Source organism: Chanos chanos, chromosome 4 (assembly GCF_902362185.1).
Source record: "Chanos chanos chromosome 4, fChaCha1.1, whole genome shotgun sequence".
Lineage (NCBI taxonomy): Eukaryota > Metazoa > Chordata > Actinopteri > Gonorynchiformes > Chanidae > Chanos > Chanos chanos.
The window spans coordinates 23,701,346-23,716,842 of NC_044498.1; the positions used below are offsets into that span (position 1 = coordinate 23,701,346).

The following is a 15,497-nucleotide window of genomic DNA, read 5'->3' on the forward strand; positions in this document are numbered from 1 at the left end:
CCACAGTTCTGCTGAAATTATATTCTGCAAAAACAGAAAGAAAAAAAAACTGCAGGAGTGATTAATTCAACCGTGATGAAAGATATATTAAAAAATAAATAAAATCACTTTGCTTTGATTTTGAACACAGTTGGCTAGTCCAAAGATGACCACATCATGAATAAGTCTCTCCATACTGTTTTTATTTTCTGACTGAGGCCAAAATGAATGGAGGTTGAACTGAATGGAAACACTTTTAGTAATTACTATGCAGACCATGTAGCGGTTATTTACCATTTGTGATTTCGCTATACATTTTATACTTTTATTCTAGACAACAGGGAAATAACTGAGTGGAGCAAGTGTAGTAGTTTCTGAAATGAAAGACAATCAAACACACACACACACACACACACACACTCACACACACTCTTGAGTATGTTTTATTCTTTGGGATTTCTACCATGCTGCTTGTTGTCTATGTTTGTGTCTGTGTGTCTGAGTGTGTGTGTGTGTGTTGCAGTATCTGTTTGTATCTTTCTGTCAGTGAGAAATGGTACCAGCTCGCAGATGACCATTGCTTGTACACTGGAGAATTAGAGGAAAGGAAAACACTATAGTTGTTCATGGCAGGAACCCCTCCCACCCTAGATTACTTTCTTTTCTTTTCTCCCCCACACACAGTGTATTTTTAGATTATGTAAATAAGTATTTTATATTCTGTTATTCACTTGAAAACAGAATGAAAACAGAAGGAGTAGATATGAAGTGTGAAATGAGGAACTTAGAAGAAGTTAGAAGAAACCAATAACCAAACATACACCAGAGGGTAAAAAAATGTGTAATACATATTCACACATTTGATTAGTTAGTTTCTCTCTCTCTCTCTCTCTCTCTCTCTCTCTCTCTCTCTCTCTCTCCCTCTGTCTGTCTCGCACACACACACACACACACACACACACACACACACACATCTAAAGCGTGACTTTTGTTAGTCCGAATAAACTCTTTATTGTAATAATCTGTCAAATTATATGGTTGTTCCATATTGATCCATATTTCTCAGTCCAGATAACAATAGTCCTTAATAGGCAATTTCAGTTGCATACTGACCTACGTATCAAAAGTGTTTATATACACTTTGATTTTCTGTCTTTGAATGTCAGCTTTGCTGTCCCAGAGACTACATTTCTATGAAAAGCTTACACACACTGAGGACACTATTGATTTTCATCAAGATGATTCAGAATGGCTTTGCCTGAAAGCTAAAATTCAACAATTTGACATCCATCCATTTCAGTGGCTGAGATGTAATCTCCTGTTATAACTGCTATAGTCAACACTTCCTCAATGTTATGCTACTAAGGAAATGCTTTTTAACTTGAATCCAGCAGTTCTAATATTTTCTTCATAAGCCTGTCTCTCTAGTCTTTGTTCTCTCTCTCTCTCTCTCTCTCTCTCTCTCTGTCTCTGTGCCCCCCCCCCCCACGCACACACTGTAAAGACCTGAATTTTTTTTTTTTTTTTTTTTTAATTAGAATTTCTCAGAACTTCTCAGTCCAGATGTAAGGTACATTCACCTCTGCTCTCAACCTGGGAGTTCAGCTTTTACATTGTGTTGAGGGAAAATGAATCATCGGAGACACACAAGGCTGTTATTAACGTATTAATGATGAGAGCTAGCTTCTATTGCTGCGGAATGCAGCTGCTGTCTCTTAGGTGACCTGCATTCATCCAGACATGTCTTTGATTTTCTGTCACCATATTCTGTCTGTTCAGAGCCTATCAAAGTGTCTGAATTATCTGTGTGTATGTCAGCAATATTTTGATACTTTAATGCTGCTTTGGAATGTGATTTTAGCTGTTCTTTGTCCTTACCTGTTTGTGGATGTGAATTCAGATGATCTTATAGACTGTGGTCTCAAAATGTTCTTCATTTGTGTTTGTACAGCTGTTCTCCACATAACTGACAGAATCCACTATGTTCCTGCAATGAGTTATGATGTGCATTTAAACCTTAACTCTGTTTAGAGACACCAGTAATAGTATTAAAGAGTAGTTGATAAAGAATGAAAGATTGCAAGAAAGTTCAAGAGCTGGAGCAGCACGACCAAAAATTCAAGCAGATCTCAGAGCGCACATAGACTGCTATACCGCAGCATATGAAAGGAAGAGGAAAGTATTCTTTGTACACATCTGACAAAGATTAGGCAAAGACTGTTTTATTCTGCTGTGTAAATGTTTAAGCAAAATAACAGGTGGTTTTGCTTTTCTTTTTGGTGGCCTTGCTACTTCAGTGATTCATTCCTTCTTTCTTTTTTTTCTTTCTTGTTTGATTTTTCTCCCAGGCGGAGTAAGGCAGTAGTTTTTATTTTTCTCTCAATGCCTTTCACATATTTGTTTGTTGGCATACTTTTGAAAGGCACAGCAGAACACAACCTTGGATACACCGGAACTTTCTGCTTTGAATTTTTCAGATTAGTGCTAACAAGACGTGTTGCTAACACAGTATTGTAAGACGGAAAGGGCCTTGCACTGAATTTGTTTGTGTTACTGGAAGTAATGAAATGCTTGTTCCGTTCCGATGCCGCATTGTCTGTCACTGATGAATACAAGGAATTGTGCCAAACAATATACATTGTCCTGTACCGTAAATTAAATAAAAGGCAGATGAAACTGGAAATAGAAAAAAAGCTTTGGTGGGAATTACAATGGGCTTTTATATGCTGTTCTACTCAAATCTCTTGCTCTTTTGCTCTTTTGTTGGACTTCATGTCAAAGTCAAAGGCATGTACCGATCACCCTTCCTGCAGCATTTATATCTCAAAACCCACTGACACACTGCCATTCCCTCCTTTCCACTTTGAACTGATTGATCTAAATAGACCCTCCTCCTTTTTATTTTCATTTGTTACCTCAGTTTAAAAGTGGGCCAAGAATTGAGACCCATTTTGAGTGATTTGCCGACCTTAGTCGTGTCTGCGTGTCAAACGTGAATTCAAGTTTTCTGGTGAGCTAATCCTCCACTCTACTCCCCTTCCAAAGTTCAGCTAACATTCAGCTAAGGAAATGTCAAAGTGAATGTCCCTCTCTAGAGCTTTATAATAAGGTACAGTGATTCAGGAGTGTAATTTGTCCACTTACAAAAAGGTCTCCAAAGAAAGGATGACAAGCTCCATTTGGCCTTCATTTCCCTGTTTTTTTTTTTGTTTGTTTCTTTGGTTTGGAATATCCCAGTGGAGACAAGGTTTTGATGCTCTTAATCAGAATTTGAGAATGAGAGACTGCTTGCACTCATGTACTTGAGGAAATATTTAAACATATCCTCACATTTTTTTTCTCTTTTGTTCTCTGTTCTCTAAATTGGATGACATTGTTGATAATCCTCATTAGCAGATTGTTATCACTCTGAACATCTGTAGTTTCTCCAATTTAATAAAACATTCTCTGCCACCCACTATTTCCTACGGTTAAATTGTCCTGGCTGTACTAAATAACAACAGCCAGGGTAGGAGAAAAAGAGAGGCTAGTCTAAGTTTGTGCTTTCTGTCATTGTATTCAGTTATCCCATTCTGGGCCTTATTACTCTCCCTTGGCTTGAGCTAAGCTGGCTAATGTGGTTTCTCTGTTGTGTCTTGGAGACTGGATACATCTGATTACATCTGTCAGGTAAGAGGTGTTGATTAGACGTGAAACCCAGCCAGTCCTGAATCACACTTACATCTCCAGCTTTTGCCGTTTCTCTCTTTTATTATGTATCTCAGTTACATCTCCAGTTTCACTGTTGCCTGTTTTATTTTCGTTACTTAGACAATTTGTGTGTTTTTTTGGGTTTTTTTCCAGTGCTTCATCGAAATGTCTAGCAGTTTTATTGAACTTGATTGTAACGTATTCTTGTATTCAGAAACTGTGTTTACGTACATAAAACGCATCTCCCATCTGCTCACTGAATGATTAACATGGTCAGGTTAGCTTACATTGGATTAGAGAAAATTGTATTCTGTGGAACGTCAAAACTCTAGCTGTAGAAGCGTGGTGCACAAACTCCGTTGTTCATCTTGTTTTTCCCTAACTGACAAAGTAGTTTGGTCTCTGACAGCGTCCCACGGTTTGTATCTATATTTATAAAGGAGGCTTTTCTGTTTGTACTACGGCTCTCTGGTCACCCACCTACCGAGTTTCTGAGAATCATCTTTCATCGATGATGGGGTGCCAGTCCCGCACCCCCGGAGGGGGCTGGCCGCCCTAATGACGGGGGGGTTTTAGGTGATCCCATAGCATTTGAGTAATAGCACTGTCAAAAGACTACACCACTCTACTTTCTATTCCTATGGTTTCCTGTTGAGTCTTTCCTCTTCTTCCACCACCCCATAGAGGGTTTCTCTGTATGGGACCAGAGACTGGGGCCTGAGTAATCGGCCTTGAGCTTCAGAGTTTGCTCACTGGCCTTGGATTGCTGTGAAGGCACCTGGCAGTGTCGTGGATTGCTCTCGTCTCAGGACCCCTGTTGGCACAGCGCTTTATTGACTTCCCTTCCCAGTCATTGTGTGCAGGGTATCAGTGTCCCCATGCGGGCACACACAGCCAGAGGGGGAAGAGAGCTGGAGCAGTACAGATAGAAAGCTACCGAACCCCCCCCCAGTGCAGGGAAGCAGCACTGTCTGCCTGAGCTCCTACTTTAATGGTCTCTTTCGTAGTCAGACTCGATTAGTATGCATCATAAAGGCAGAGAATAGCCAACTCAGCCATGCGAAACATCAGTTTCACTCAGAAACGCCATTGTTTTTTTGCCCCTCTGTGTGCGAGCTGATTTAACACCATATTTAGGGTAAATGATAGTCTCACTCTGTTTTCCAACACATTTTGGCCGCTGTAAATAAATTATTTCTGTCTAAATACTTTATAGTGGAGTCTAGTGCACAGTGTGAGATATGAAAGGAATCACTATTCAAAACGTTATGATTGTTGGATGTATTTTGAAGTTTTTTATGAATGCTTCTTAAATGTCTGTTCGGTCTGGAATCTCATGGATTCCAGACAACAGTTTTAACGTAACGTCTCGCTATTTATGATTTCGAAATAATGCAATGAAAAGAAAGCATGACAGTCTGTTCATATTCTGAAGAGTCTGTCAAGTGCACAGGCAAAAAATGTTCCTAATGTATGTGCATAGGTGTATAATCCTCTTCAGAGGAGTCCTGTCTGAAAAATTGGTACATTGGTACAGTACAGACTAATTAGGACTTGAATGGGGTTTTTTTTGGTCATATTCCATGGGAATATGCATATTTCAGTAATTGTATTACATCAGTTTCTGTTCTGTTACACTGGAACTCCAGAGCATTCTGTGGTTTTATGTATATTGATTCAAATGTATTCAGCATTCAGTTAAACTACTTAAACCAGTTCTTTAGGATTATGGGATTAAGTCCCCAGTGTAAAGCAGTTAAAGTTTTCTGCATATTAGAGAAATATGTAATGCATCATTTTACCCCTTAAGTCTCGCACTAAGAGTGGCCAAACTGGCCCTTCTCTAAGCCTCATCAGAGGAAACTGCACTCAGCACAAGTCCCTGCTGCTGATTGGTCAGTAAAGCCGCTCTGCTCCTTGGGAAATTAAACACAGCTCAGAAGCTTTTGGACAGTTGGGCTGTGGAATTTTTTTTTTTTTGGGGGGGGGGGGGACTTTTGCATTTTTTGTACATTTTGTTAGTTTAGTCTATCAATGCAAATAAAATAATTTTTGGGTAGAGCTCACAATACTAATATATATATATATATATATATATATATATATATATATATATATATATATACACACATACACACACACATATATATTTACAGGCCATTCCGCCGAATCGGTGCCTTTTCCATCCCCAGGGCATCACATGGATGAACATGCATGAAAAGGATCTGTATAGTATATTATATTATCAAGCAAAGTGTCCTACACTTTGTCCTAATTGCAATTTGAAGTTACATCACATATAACCTTAACAAAAACAACCTAGAACGCTGAAAAAACAGGATTTTAGCCTGTCCCCACTGTATATACACTCTACACTATACTTAACTATGAAATATAATAATTAGAATCCTTCAGAAATCTAATTTTTTGTATATTTATGTGACTGTATTTCCAATTTAGACATAAAATACATTCTGTCATCGGAAATTCTTAATATGTTAGTTAAAATATACATTTTAGTCATGTCCCCAGGTTTTAACTCAGTCACTCTGACACATTCCCCCCTTTGGAACCCCCCCCCCCCCCCCCCTCTAAAGTCATACGATCCCACTTTATTTCAACATGCCAGAAGCTGCTCACCTTGGAGACCTGATGCAGATATGACTATGGCCCAGCGCAAGAATTACACCAGACTCCACTAAAAACATGACATTTTCCAGGGCGTGGGTCCCTGTCTCAGGGCAAACCCATTCCAGGGCACCCTGCCTTTCAAAAAAAGGAGAATTCTTCCCGGGGTCCCTGCCAACGTATCCAGGTTCGTTTGCGTTACCGCACTGGCTGGCTTTGCACAGCCGCCCTCTCCACACGCCTGGGTTCTGGAATCTTACCCAAACTCCCTTTTGATCGTTGGGGTGTGACAGAGGCCAGAGGCCTGTTCTTTCGGAACAATGTTCGCCTATCTCTTAGGATCGAGTAACCCATGTCCAAGTGCTGTCCACATGGACCCCTTCTCCACTTCGACTTTCAAGGCTCCCATTTGAAAATTTGTTACGACCATCAAGAATGGCGGCTTAGGTACTGGTAGTCAATGTAGAGATCTGAGGACATGCTTAATATGGCTAGCTTTTTGTATTTGTTGTTTTTCTTGCCTTTTGTAGAGGAATATGGAGAACCCATACTGTGGAGAGGCAGGAGCCAGACACACATGCTGCAGGGGGAGGAATTATACCTCATATGCATACGCAAAAGCACACGCTCACATACACGCACACACACTCATACAAAAGGATGCACACACAGTTGTTACTACTTTTATGTTGTTATTTAGACTAAGGTATTTTTTGCCAAATATTGTCACCTCTGTTTTATGTTTGCTTAATTGAAAAAAGCTCTGTGACATCCAGTTGTTCTCACACACACTAGCACTCATTCCTGTTACTCAATGCTCATCCCTGTTACCAAATGTTCATTCCTGTTAATTAATAGTTTTTTATATATAAAAAAAGATAAACCACTTATTTTTCAATTATGTTTGGTGCCTCATCTAAACAACTGTTTGTTAAATCACATGATAGATTTTTGATAAAAATTGAGGTTGGGGTCTCCCTTAAAAATAAAAAATGTTTTTTTGTTTTTTAAAAAAAATACACGTAACCAATTATTTCTTTAAAATACCCATTTTATTGAGGGAACAACGAAGAAATTAATTGGCAGGACTTTTAACTGATATTTAAACAGCTGTAAGAGTTTTGGTAACAGGACTGAAAAAAATGCAACCATCTTCCATTTAGAACCTTGTAAAAAAATAAATAAACTGGACCATTACACATTTTGAATAGTTAAACATGTGTGTTATTAGATGTAGTGCTGAAAAAAGATAAAGAATGAAGTTTAATTTTGAAAAGATACAACATTCAAATGGCACCGAGTCGGCAGAATGGCCCATATAATGGCCTTTCTTTCTTTCTTTCTTTCTTTCTTTCTTTCTTTCTTTCTTTCTTTCTTTCTTTCTGTCTTTCTTTTTGTTTTTGTTTGTTTGTTTATTTGTTTGTTAGTAACAATACAATAATTCTCACAAGGTGACCTGCCAGGCGTTTCAGTGGTAATACTAACATATGAAATAAGTTATTGATATTGACCTTATTAAAATTGATTGCAGCCTGTGTTGTGCAAGCACTTGTAAATCACTGTGATTTTTCAGCTGGTTCAGGGATCGATGAATACAAGGGGAAGTGAGGGAGTTTTTCCAGCAGTGGGCGGCTGTGGGACTGCTCTTGGAAGAACGTCTATCATTATAAACGCTAAGCGCTGTTCAGGTGATAAATATCACAAAGAGGAGCGTAAATTTTCTGTTTACGGCTGTGTATGGACAGATACCTCTGGTTGCGCTGTACTCTGCATTAATGTCACTGAGGAGGAGGTCTTCAAGAGGCACTAACTTCTAACAGCAGAATTATGTTCCTGTCACAAGACTTTATCTGCTCCCGGCATTCATCATCCTGAAAGACACCACTCTTTCAGTGAACTTTTCTTTCTTTTTTAACAGTTTTGTCAAGTTTGATTAATCTATTTATCAAAGGCAACTAAAGTGACACACTATCCTCTACTGATTTCTTAGAAATGAAAGGACATTATTCACAAATGATTGTTTTTCAGCACGCTAGCCTGTAATTAATACAACTTAATAACTGACCTGATACAGTTTTTTCTCTCGTATACATTGCACTTTCTTCAAAGAGCATCAGACTTGATATCAATACGAACTATGTACCGCTTTTTCATTGTTTTTTGTTTGTTTGTTTATTTGTTTGTTTCCTGTGTGTTTTGTTTACAGAGTTATCAGGGAGCTGTCGTGAATTAAGGTGTGAGTACAGCTGTGCGATCATGAGGAATGGCACGACATGTTTCTGTGGTGATGGATTCGAAGTGAAGGAGGACGGGAGAACATGCAGAGGTGAGTCTGCCGTTCTAGAGAGCATGGTGACTTACGCACGTTTCCCACCAACATAAACACACCAGGTTATGATCCCTATTTGAATCTAAAACACTATTTGACTGAAATGTGATAGCAGTGCTAGATCATACAGCAAATATTCACTGTTTTTCTCCGGGGTACTGAAATGTGCTCCAGTCCAAACAATGCACACCTCTCTCTCTCTCTCTCCATCTCTCTCTCTCTCTCTGGCTCTGCCTTTCTCTCTGGAGGTAATGCCGTTTAGTTTCCCTGCCCATGTCGATACGGCAGGTTAATTTGGTTATTTCTGTTGCAATGAAGCAATTTAAACATGTGCAGTGAAACCGAAGACTCTCTGTCAATCTCCCATCAGAGGAGTTATGCAGCTCTAACAATGACTAGTGGCAGCATAGCTGGTTCACAGCAGGATTACCAGTGAAATTAAGGATGGGACACAGTTTAAGCTATGGTAGGCTGTAGATCACATTTCTACAATAACTCTAACCCTAAAGGTGTCCAATCTGCCCTCTAGTTATTTTTTATTCTAAAAATTGTCTGTTCATTACCGTAACCACATAATTTATGTATAAGTTACAAGTCCTCTACACATCACCTGGTACTGTACTCACTGTACATGCATAATCTGCATGGCATATTTCCATATTCATAAAGGCATAAGTAGGGACGGCGTTGTTGGACTGCACTTAAATGAATGTAATGTATTTGGGTCAAGTCTGAGCATGTGCAGTAAAAGAGTGTGGTGTTGTGTGTGTAGACTATGATGAATGCGCGGTGTATGGGATGTGCAGTCAGTCCTGTCTGAACGCCTATGGCTCGTATCACTGCAGCTGCACCGAAGGCTACATCCTGCAGCACAACAGAAGGTCCTGCAAAGCCAAACACGGTGAGACAATACATCATAAAGGTTATTTTTGGACTGCTGCCTAATAAGCATATATATTTTACATACATCTCATTATCACCACAAATGTGCAGTAGAAGATGAAAACCAAACTAACAAAAGACAAGGAATTTAAAAGTTTGACCGGAGTTTTTTGTTTGTTTGTTTGTTTTTTCCTAAAGTGTTTATACAGTGTTTATAACTTGTTATGAAGTTGTTATAAACAATTTGTAATATAATGAATAATAAAGTAATATGATATAGTAAACATATAGTAAAGTGATTGTAAGTTAATACCAGTTAGTAAACTCTAAATGTAATATGCATGTTTGCTTGTGTGTGTGTGTGTTTTAATACTTATGAATTTGGAAGCCTTTGTCCTGAAACCAACCTCAGAATGAGGTTTCCCATAGACTGCAAGTCTCATATGGAAGAGAAGTAGCATAAACCTTAAAGACTTGGCCTGACCAGATATGACTTTTAGTGTGGAAAAGGCATGTGGACAGAAGGAGGGCAATGTGTTGGGGGGGGGTCGCTCTTTACAATGAGATTTGATATATTTCACTGTAAAACCAAACTTTGACTGTCATTTATGTTTGAAGTCGTCAGAATGCAAATGAGGTAAGGAGCACAGGTGTGTGGGAAGACTGTGAGATAAATAAGTTAGGACTTAATGAAGAGTGAGTGAGCCCCTCCCAACCCCCACCCCCAGGCTTCATGAGGCAGTCTGTGCAATTTATAATAATGATTTCACATCTAATTACAGTGTGGTATGTTCATTTGGTGTGGTGCAAAAAAAAAAATACAACAACAAAAACAACAACAAAAAAACCCCAACTCTGTCCTGAAGTTTATAATGAAGCTAAATTCAACCAGATTGCTCTGCTACTGAGTATCTCATGTGTGAATAGGCTTGTCTCTCTGTTAAAAGAATTCAGCGAAGGAATTTATGACAGGTCCACATGCTAGGTGACACAACTGGTAGAAATGGCCATTGCTGATGGTCATGTAAAATATTATTGTGTAGTTTGATTCATGGGGTCCTGATGAGAAAGTTTGTTGTCTATCTAGAAACTGATACACCAGTCTTTCTTATTTATTTATTTTTTTTAAAAAAGTGTATTGAAGTGTATTGAATGGTCACTTAAAGCTTGGTAAAGGCCAGAGCATGTGTCTCTCAGTGTGTGTTTGGATGCAGTTTGTTGGAGATTGCCGGAGGCCTGATGCCGTGTACTCTGATGGAAAGCTGACTGAAACTCTGCTTTTCACTCCATCTGACAGCTCTCCTACCACGAGCAGATGAAATAGCTCTATAGACAGGACTAGACTTCAAACTCACCATCAGAAACTCAACTTAGATTTTAAAAAAGAAACAAAGAACAAAAGAAGAAAAGAAAGAAACAAACAAGAACATACACACACACACACACACACACACAAACATGCACACAGACATGCACACTGTTGAATTTCAGTGGTAATAATCAGACTTTTTTTTTTTTTTCATATTTTCCTATGATGGAGTTTTAATGCATTGCCAAGCTCTGAAGTCATGCAATGATAAAAAGAAAAAAAAATCTGTATATAACTAAACCCCCGATACCAATATTGTGATCCAAAATACAACGTTTACCAGCGATTTCTGTCAATTTCTGTGAATTACTTCTTGTATCTCTTGTGTGCGATAGAGTCTCTGAACAGAGATGCTTAAATGGATTTTGCCAGAATCATTTCCAGGTGGTGGATCCAATTTCCCTCCACAGAGAAGGAGCAGATCAAGGGGAGCAGACGCCGAGAGGGAAGAGTAGATGTCAGGAGATAAGAGAAAAGCATTTTTTTTTTTTACAAAGAGGGGGGAAACGTGATTTATGACGTGCATTAGTCAGGCCCATTGTGTGCTAAACTGTGGCGGATTGCGGGGGATAAATCTGAGCTTGTCCTGCTGAACTGGGCTCTCCATGTCTCCCAGCAACTACACTTGCCCTTACTGCATGCTATTACTTATTGCTGTAAAACACTCTCTCATAGGTTTTAGACCACAAAGACGTTGCCTCTAGAGCATTGCTCAAAGATCACCTTTCAGCTGAGCTTTATTTAACTGCCTTTCTACCTGTATTATGTGTCTTAATGCTTTTTAGCCTTTGAAAAATGATGTGTTGATAATTTGTTTCTTGTTGTGTGGGATTATTGAATGAAATGAGAAACAGTCATCCGATACTATCAGTGAACAATATTTATGTTGTCTGAGCTGATTAATCTCTGTCAGATCCAGGCTTATATCACCTCCAGGATAGCACAGCAAGCTGTAATGAACAGAGTTAATTTGATTGTGTAAACATCCATCTTGGTGTTTCCTTTCTTCCAGAACCCGGGGACAAAGCTCCAGTGTTGCTGATTGCTAATCTTGACTCTATGACAGTCACCTATCTTAATGGATCCTCTGTGCCTAACCTGAGGTCAGTGGACATGAGCGGGATTCGCACTCTGGACTTCAGCCATGGAGAAGAGACGCTGTGTTGGCTCTCCAGCAGTGAGTCAGCAGGGCAGCTGTGGTGTGCCAAGATGACCAAACTTAAAGGGCTCTCTGAACCTCGCCACATACGGGTCGGACAGAACATACAGAGTAAGCCAGTCGTTTTATGTCAATGGTTTAGGTTATAACTTTGTTTGGAGATGTTATAGTGCGTGTGTGCCTGTGTGTGTGTGTGTGTGTGTGTGTGTGTGTGTGTGTCTGTGTGTGTGTTTGTTTGTGTTAGGGGGCATTGTGTGTTTGCATCCAAGTTAAATAATCACAATTTCATTTAAACACAGTTTTATTAGGATTTTCACATGAAACAGTGTGTGTATGTGTGTGTGTGTGTGTCTGTGTGTTTCTCTGTGTGTGCATGTATTCTCTTTTACGTCTTTAGAAGGGCTCCTCTCAGAAATTTGTATAATCACATTCGTCAAGGTTCTGATGTCAGAAACTTTAATGACCGAGTCCTTTTGCAGCCTTTGACTTTGTATTCATTCATATTTGTCTTTATCTTCATACATAGAGGTGAAGTTCAGTACAAGGTTAAGATCAATGTCAGATCATTTCATGAAATTCTGATAAATATGTCCTTATTCCTCAGGTCAGTCTTATCCTTAAAATCATCAGCCAGGACTGGACTTAATGTGCAGTATTACAAAGTACACTGGAATTTTGAAATTATACAAAGCAACAATGCACTGATTAGCCCTCAGTGCTAATACACTAGCTTTATTTCTCTTTCTTTAATATTTTATTTAACATGGTTTTAATTCTGATTATTAGTTCCCTTTGAATGTAGTATCCACAATGAATCAGATATACAAATTCCTATCATAACAGCCTTCAAAGCACTTGTATAACATGCAGCGTCTTAGATGTTATGGTGTGCCACACACACACACACACACACACACACACACAGGCTTGCATGTACAGAACTAAAATGTCTCATAGTGGGCCGCAAAACTCCTGTAATGTACAATATCATCACTACCTTGTTTCTAAGTTTATTAATGCCAAAAATAAGGAATTATGTAAACCTTTTGATGCTTCCTAAATGCATGTAAAATGTGTTATGTATATCTGTATTCATAAGACGCTATGCCCAATAAATTTATGACACTGTTGATCAGCCGTATGACTGACAGTTCAAATGAAGTCCTGAACATTTTCCTGGCCCGAGACATTAAAGACCAACATGAATCCCCTGAGGGTGAATTAGGTTCAAATTACTATCACATCAGTGTAGCAGCCTCATACTGAAACTTAGTGTCTCTCTCTTTCACACAAACAAACACTCTAGGACATAGACCAGGACACCGTTTCTCTTTGATGATTCTGTTATGTTTGGCATTAGCATCCTGAGCAGTGTTTTAAACAAGTGTTCTTGGCAATTTTAAACGGCTTTTGAAGTTCACTACGAACTTTGTGTGCATGGCAGCATGCAGTCCATTCACTAATGAACCTGCACTGAAAGTGTGCAATTAATCAAATTTTCATCTCCGATTTTATTCAACATGACCTGTTTAATTTGGATTTAATGAAGAGAGCTTGTGTCACAGGGTTAAGATGATCTAATTAAGCTACCATTCAACTTATGGGGGGGAGGGGCAGTGCTTTCATCTCGTAATTTGACACCACTTGAAAGTATGAATGTGATTTAAATCCTTTACATGCTGATGTGAGTTAAAAGCAGACTCTTTGTAACACAGAAAAACAATGAAGGGTTTAGGGTTTGGCGTGAACATTTAGATAATTCATTATTAACAATAACACAGCTGAGAAAAGTACATGGATGTCTCACTGTGAAATCTTGTCCGTCCTGCTTAAAATTGTGTCTGTTAAAAGAACCCCACATGAAGCAGTGTGCATAAATGCCAACTGTAGAATATGTGTTTCTGTCTTCATCTTGTATTTTTTCTCTCGACCAACAGATGTGGAACACTTGGCTATTGATTGGCTGACTGGCAACGTCTACTTTGTGGACAGAATCAGTGACAGAATATTTGTATGTAGTGAGCAGGATGGTACCTGTGTTACCATTATAGACCTGGATCTTCAGAACCCCAAAGGGATCGCCTTGGACCCACTGATGGGGTGAGTTAGTGTGAGATTGCACCCTTGCCCTGTACGCCTGCATGCAAACCTTTGAATGAAAGCTTTGTAATAGCTTTGGATGGGAGTTGACAATTTTATTGCCCATATACATATATACATACACACACACAGACACACACACACATATATATGCGTGTGTGTGTCTGCGTGTGTGTGTGTGTGTATATATATATATATATATATGCGCAATAAAATGATCAACTCCCATTTGCTAGGATCCGCTAGGATTTTTCTTGCCTGTTCAGTGTCCGGAAAGAATTTATTTAAACTTACCTGTCATGCTTCAATAATGGTCTATGTTACAAACGCAAATACAATGTACACCTAGGTTGACAAAAGATTAGCAATGACTTCCAATCAGTTTGACAATTTAGTGAACAGTAACGATTAAGCAAAACAAACAATGATGATTGAGCAAAACCTCAACATTAGCCGCTAAAATGTAAGCTATTTCGAAACATCTGTAGCCTAAAAAGGCCAGGCCTACATGGCATCTGATGTAGCCTATACACTACCAGGTAACAGGTAACACTTTATTTTCTCCTTTTTTCATTGCGGCAAAGTCCTCTGCTACCGACTTGAAATCAAATGCGTCCAATGTGTCTTTGCAACTTGCAATGCACATAAGCCGCGTCACTCTCTCCTCCTCCAGACGACTTTGCAGCACTGTCTTAATTTGCATTATTACCGGACATTTTGACCGGCAAGATTTTTAATTTATCGTCCTTTTTTCTTTAAAAAAAAAAATTTACCAGGCGAAGCCGGTAACTACCTCCTAACAGTAACTCTTGTGTACACAGACACACATATATATATATATATGTGTGTGTGTGTGTGTGTGTGTGTATATATATATGAATGTGTATCTCTCTCTCTCTCTCTCTCTCTCTCTCTCTCTCTCTCTCTGTCTCTCTCTCTCTCTCTCTCTGTATACAGAGAGAGAGAGATAGAGAGAGAGGAAGTGAGAGTGAAAGAGATGTTGAGAAAGAGAGATATTGAGATGTCGATAGATATGAGTCAGAGTTTCATAAAACCCTAACAAAACCACAGTCTGATTAGCAAACAGTATATATTCAAGAAATCTGGACAACAGAGTCACTATTAGTGATTGAATGATGGTTATGCAGGTGCTGAATTGTCTAAGACATTTGGATCATTATTGATCATATTCATGGGCCTCCCAAAGCATACTGATGGTGTACCACAGCAATAGCTATGAATGAGAAACTAGCACCATAGCTCAGACTCAGCAGGATGGATATTTCCATATTCAGTGCCCTATTGCCTGCTCTCTGACACACTTTGTTCCAAAGTGAAATGAATCAGTGACACCACTGTTC

The 15,497-nt window shown here is 39.0% G+C and overlaps 1 protein-coding gene across 1 annotated transcript in view; it reads left to right on the plus strand.

Moving 5' to 3' along the window:
* The window catches only part of lrp1ba (low density lipoprotein receptor-related protein 1Ba), a 168,709-nt gene that overhangs the window by 16,201 nt on the left and 137,011 nt on the right, over positions 1 to 15,497 (plus strand). Inside the window, exons 4-7 of the mRNA XM_030772190.1 lie at positions 8,504 to 8,623; positions 9,399 to 9,527; positions 11,890 to 12,147; positions 13,974 to 14,136. Of these exons, the coding sequence (XP_030628050.1) occupies positions 8,504 to 8,623; positions 9,399 to 9,527; positions 11,890 to 12,147; positions 13,974 to 14,136 (670 nt within the window). The remainder of the gene's footprint in view (positions 1 to 8,503; positions 8,624 to 9,398; positions 9,528 to 11,889; positions 12,148 to 13,973; positions 14,137 to 15,497) is intronic.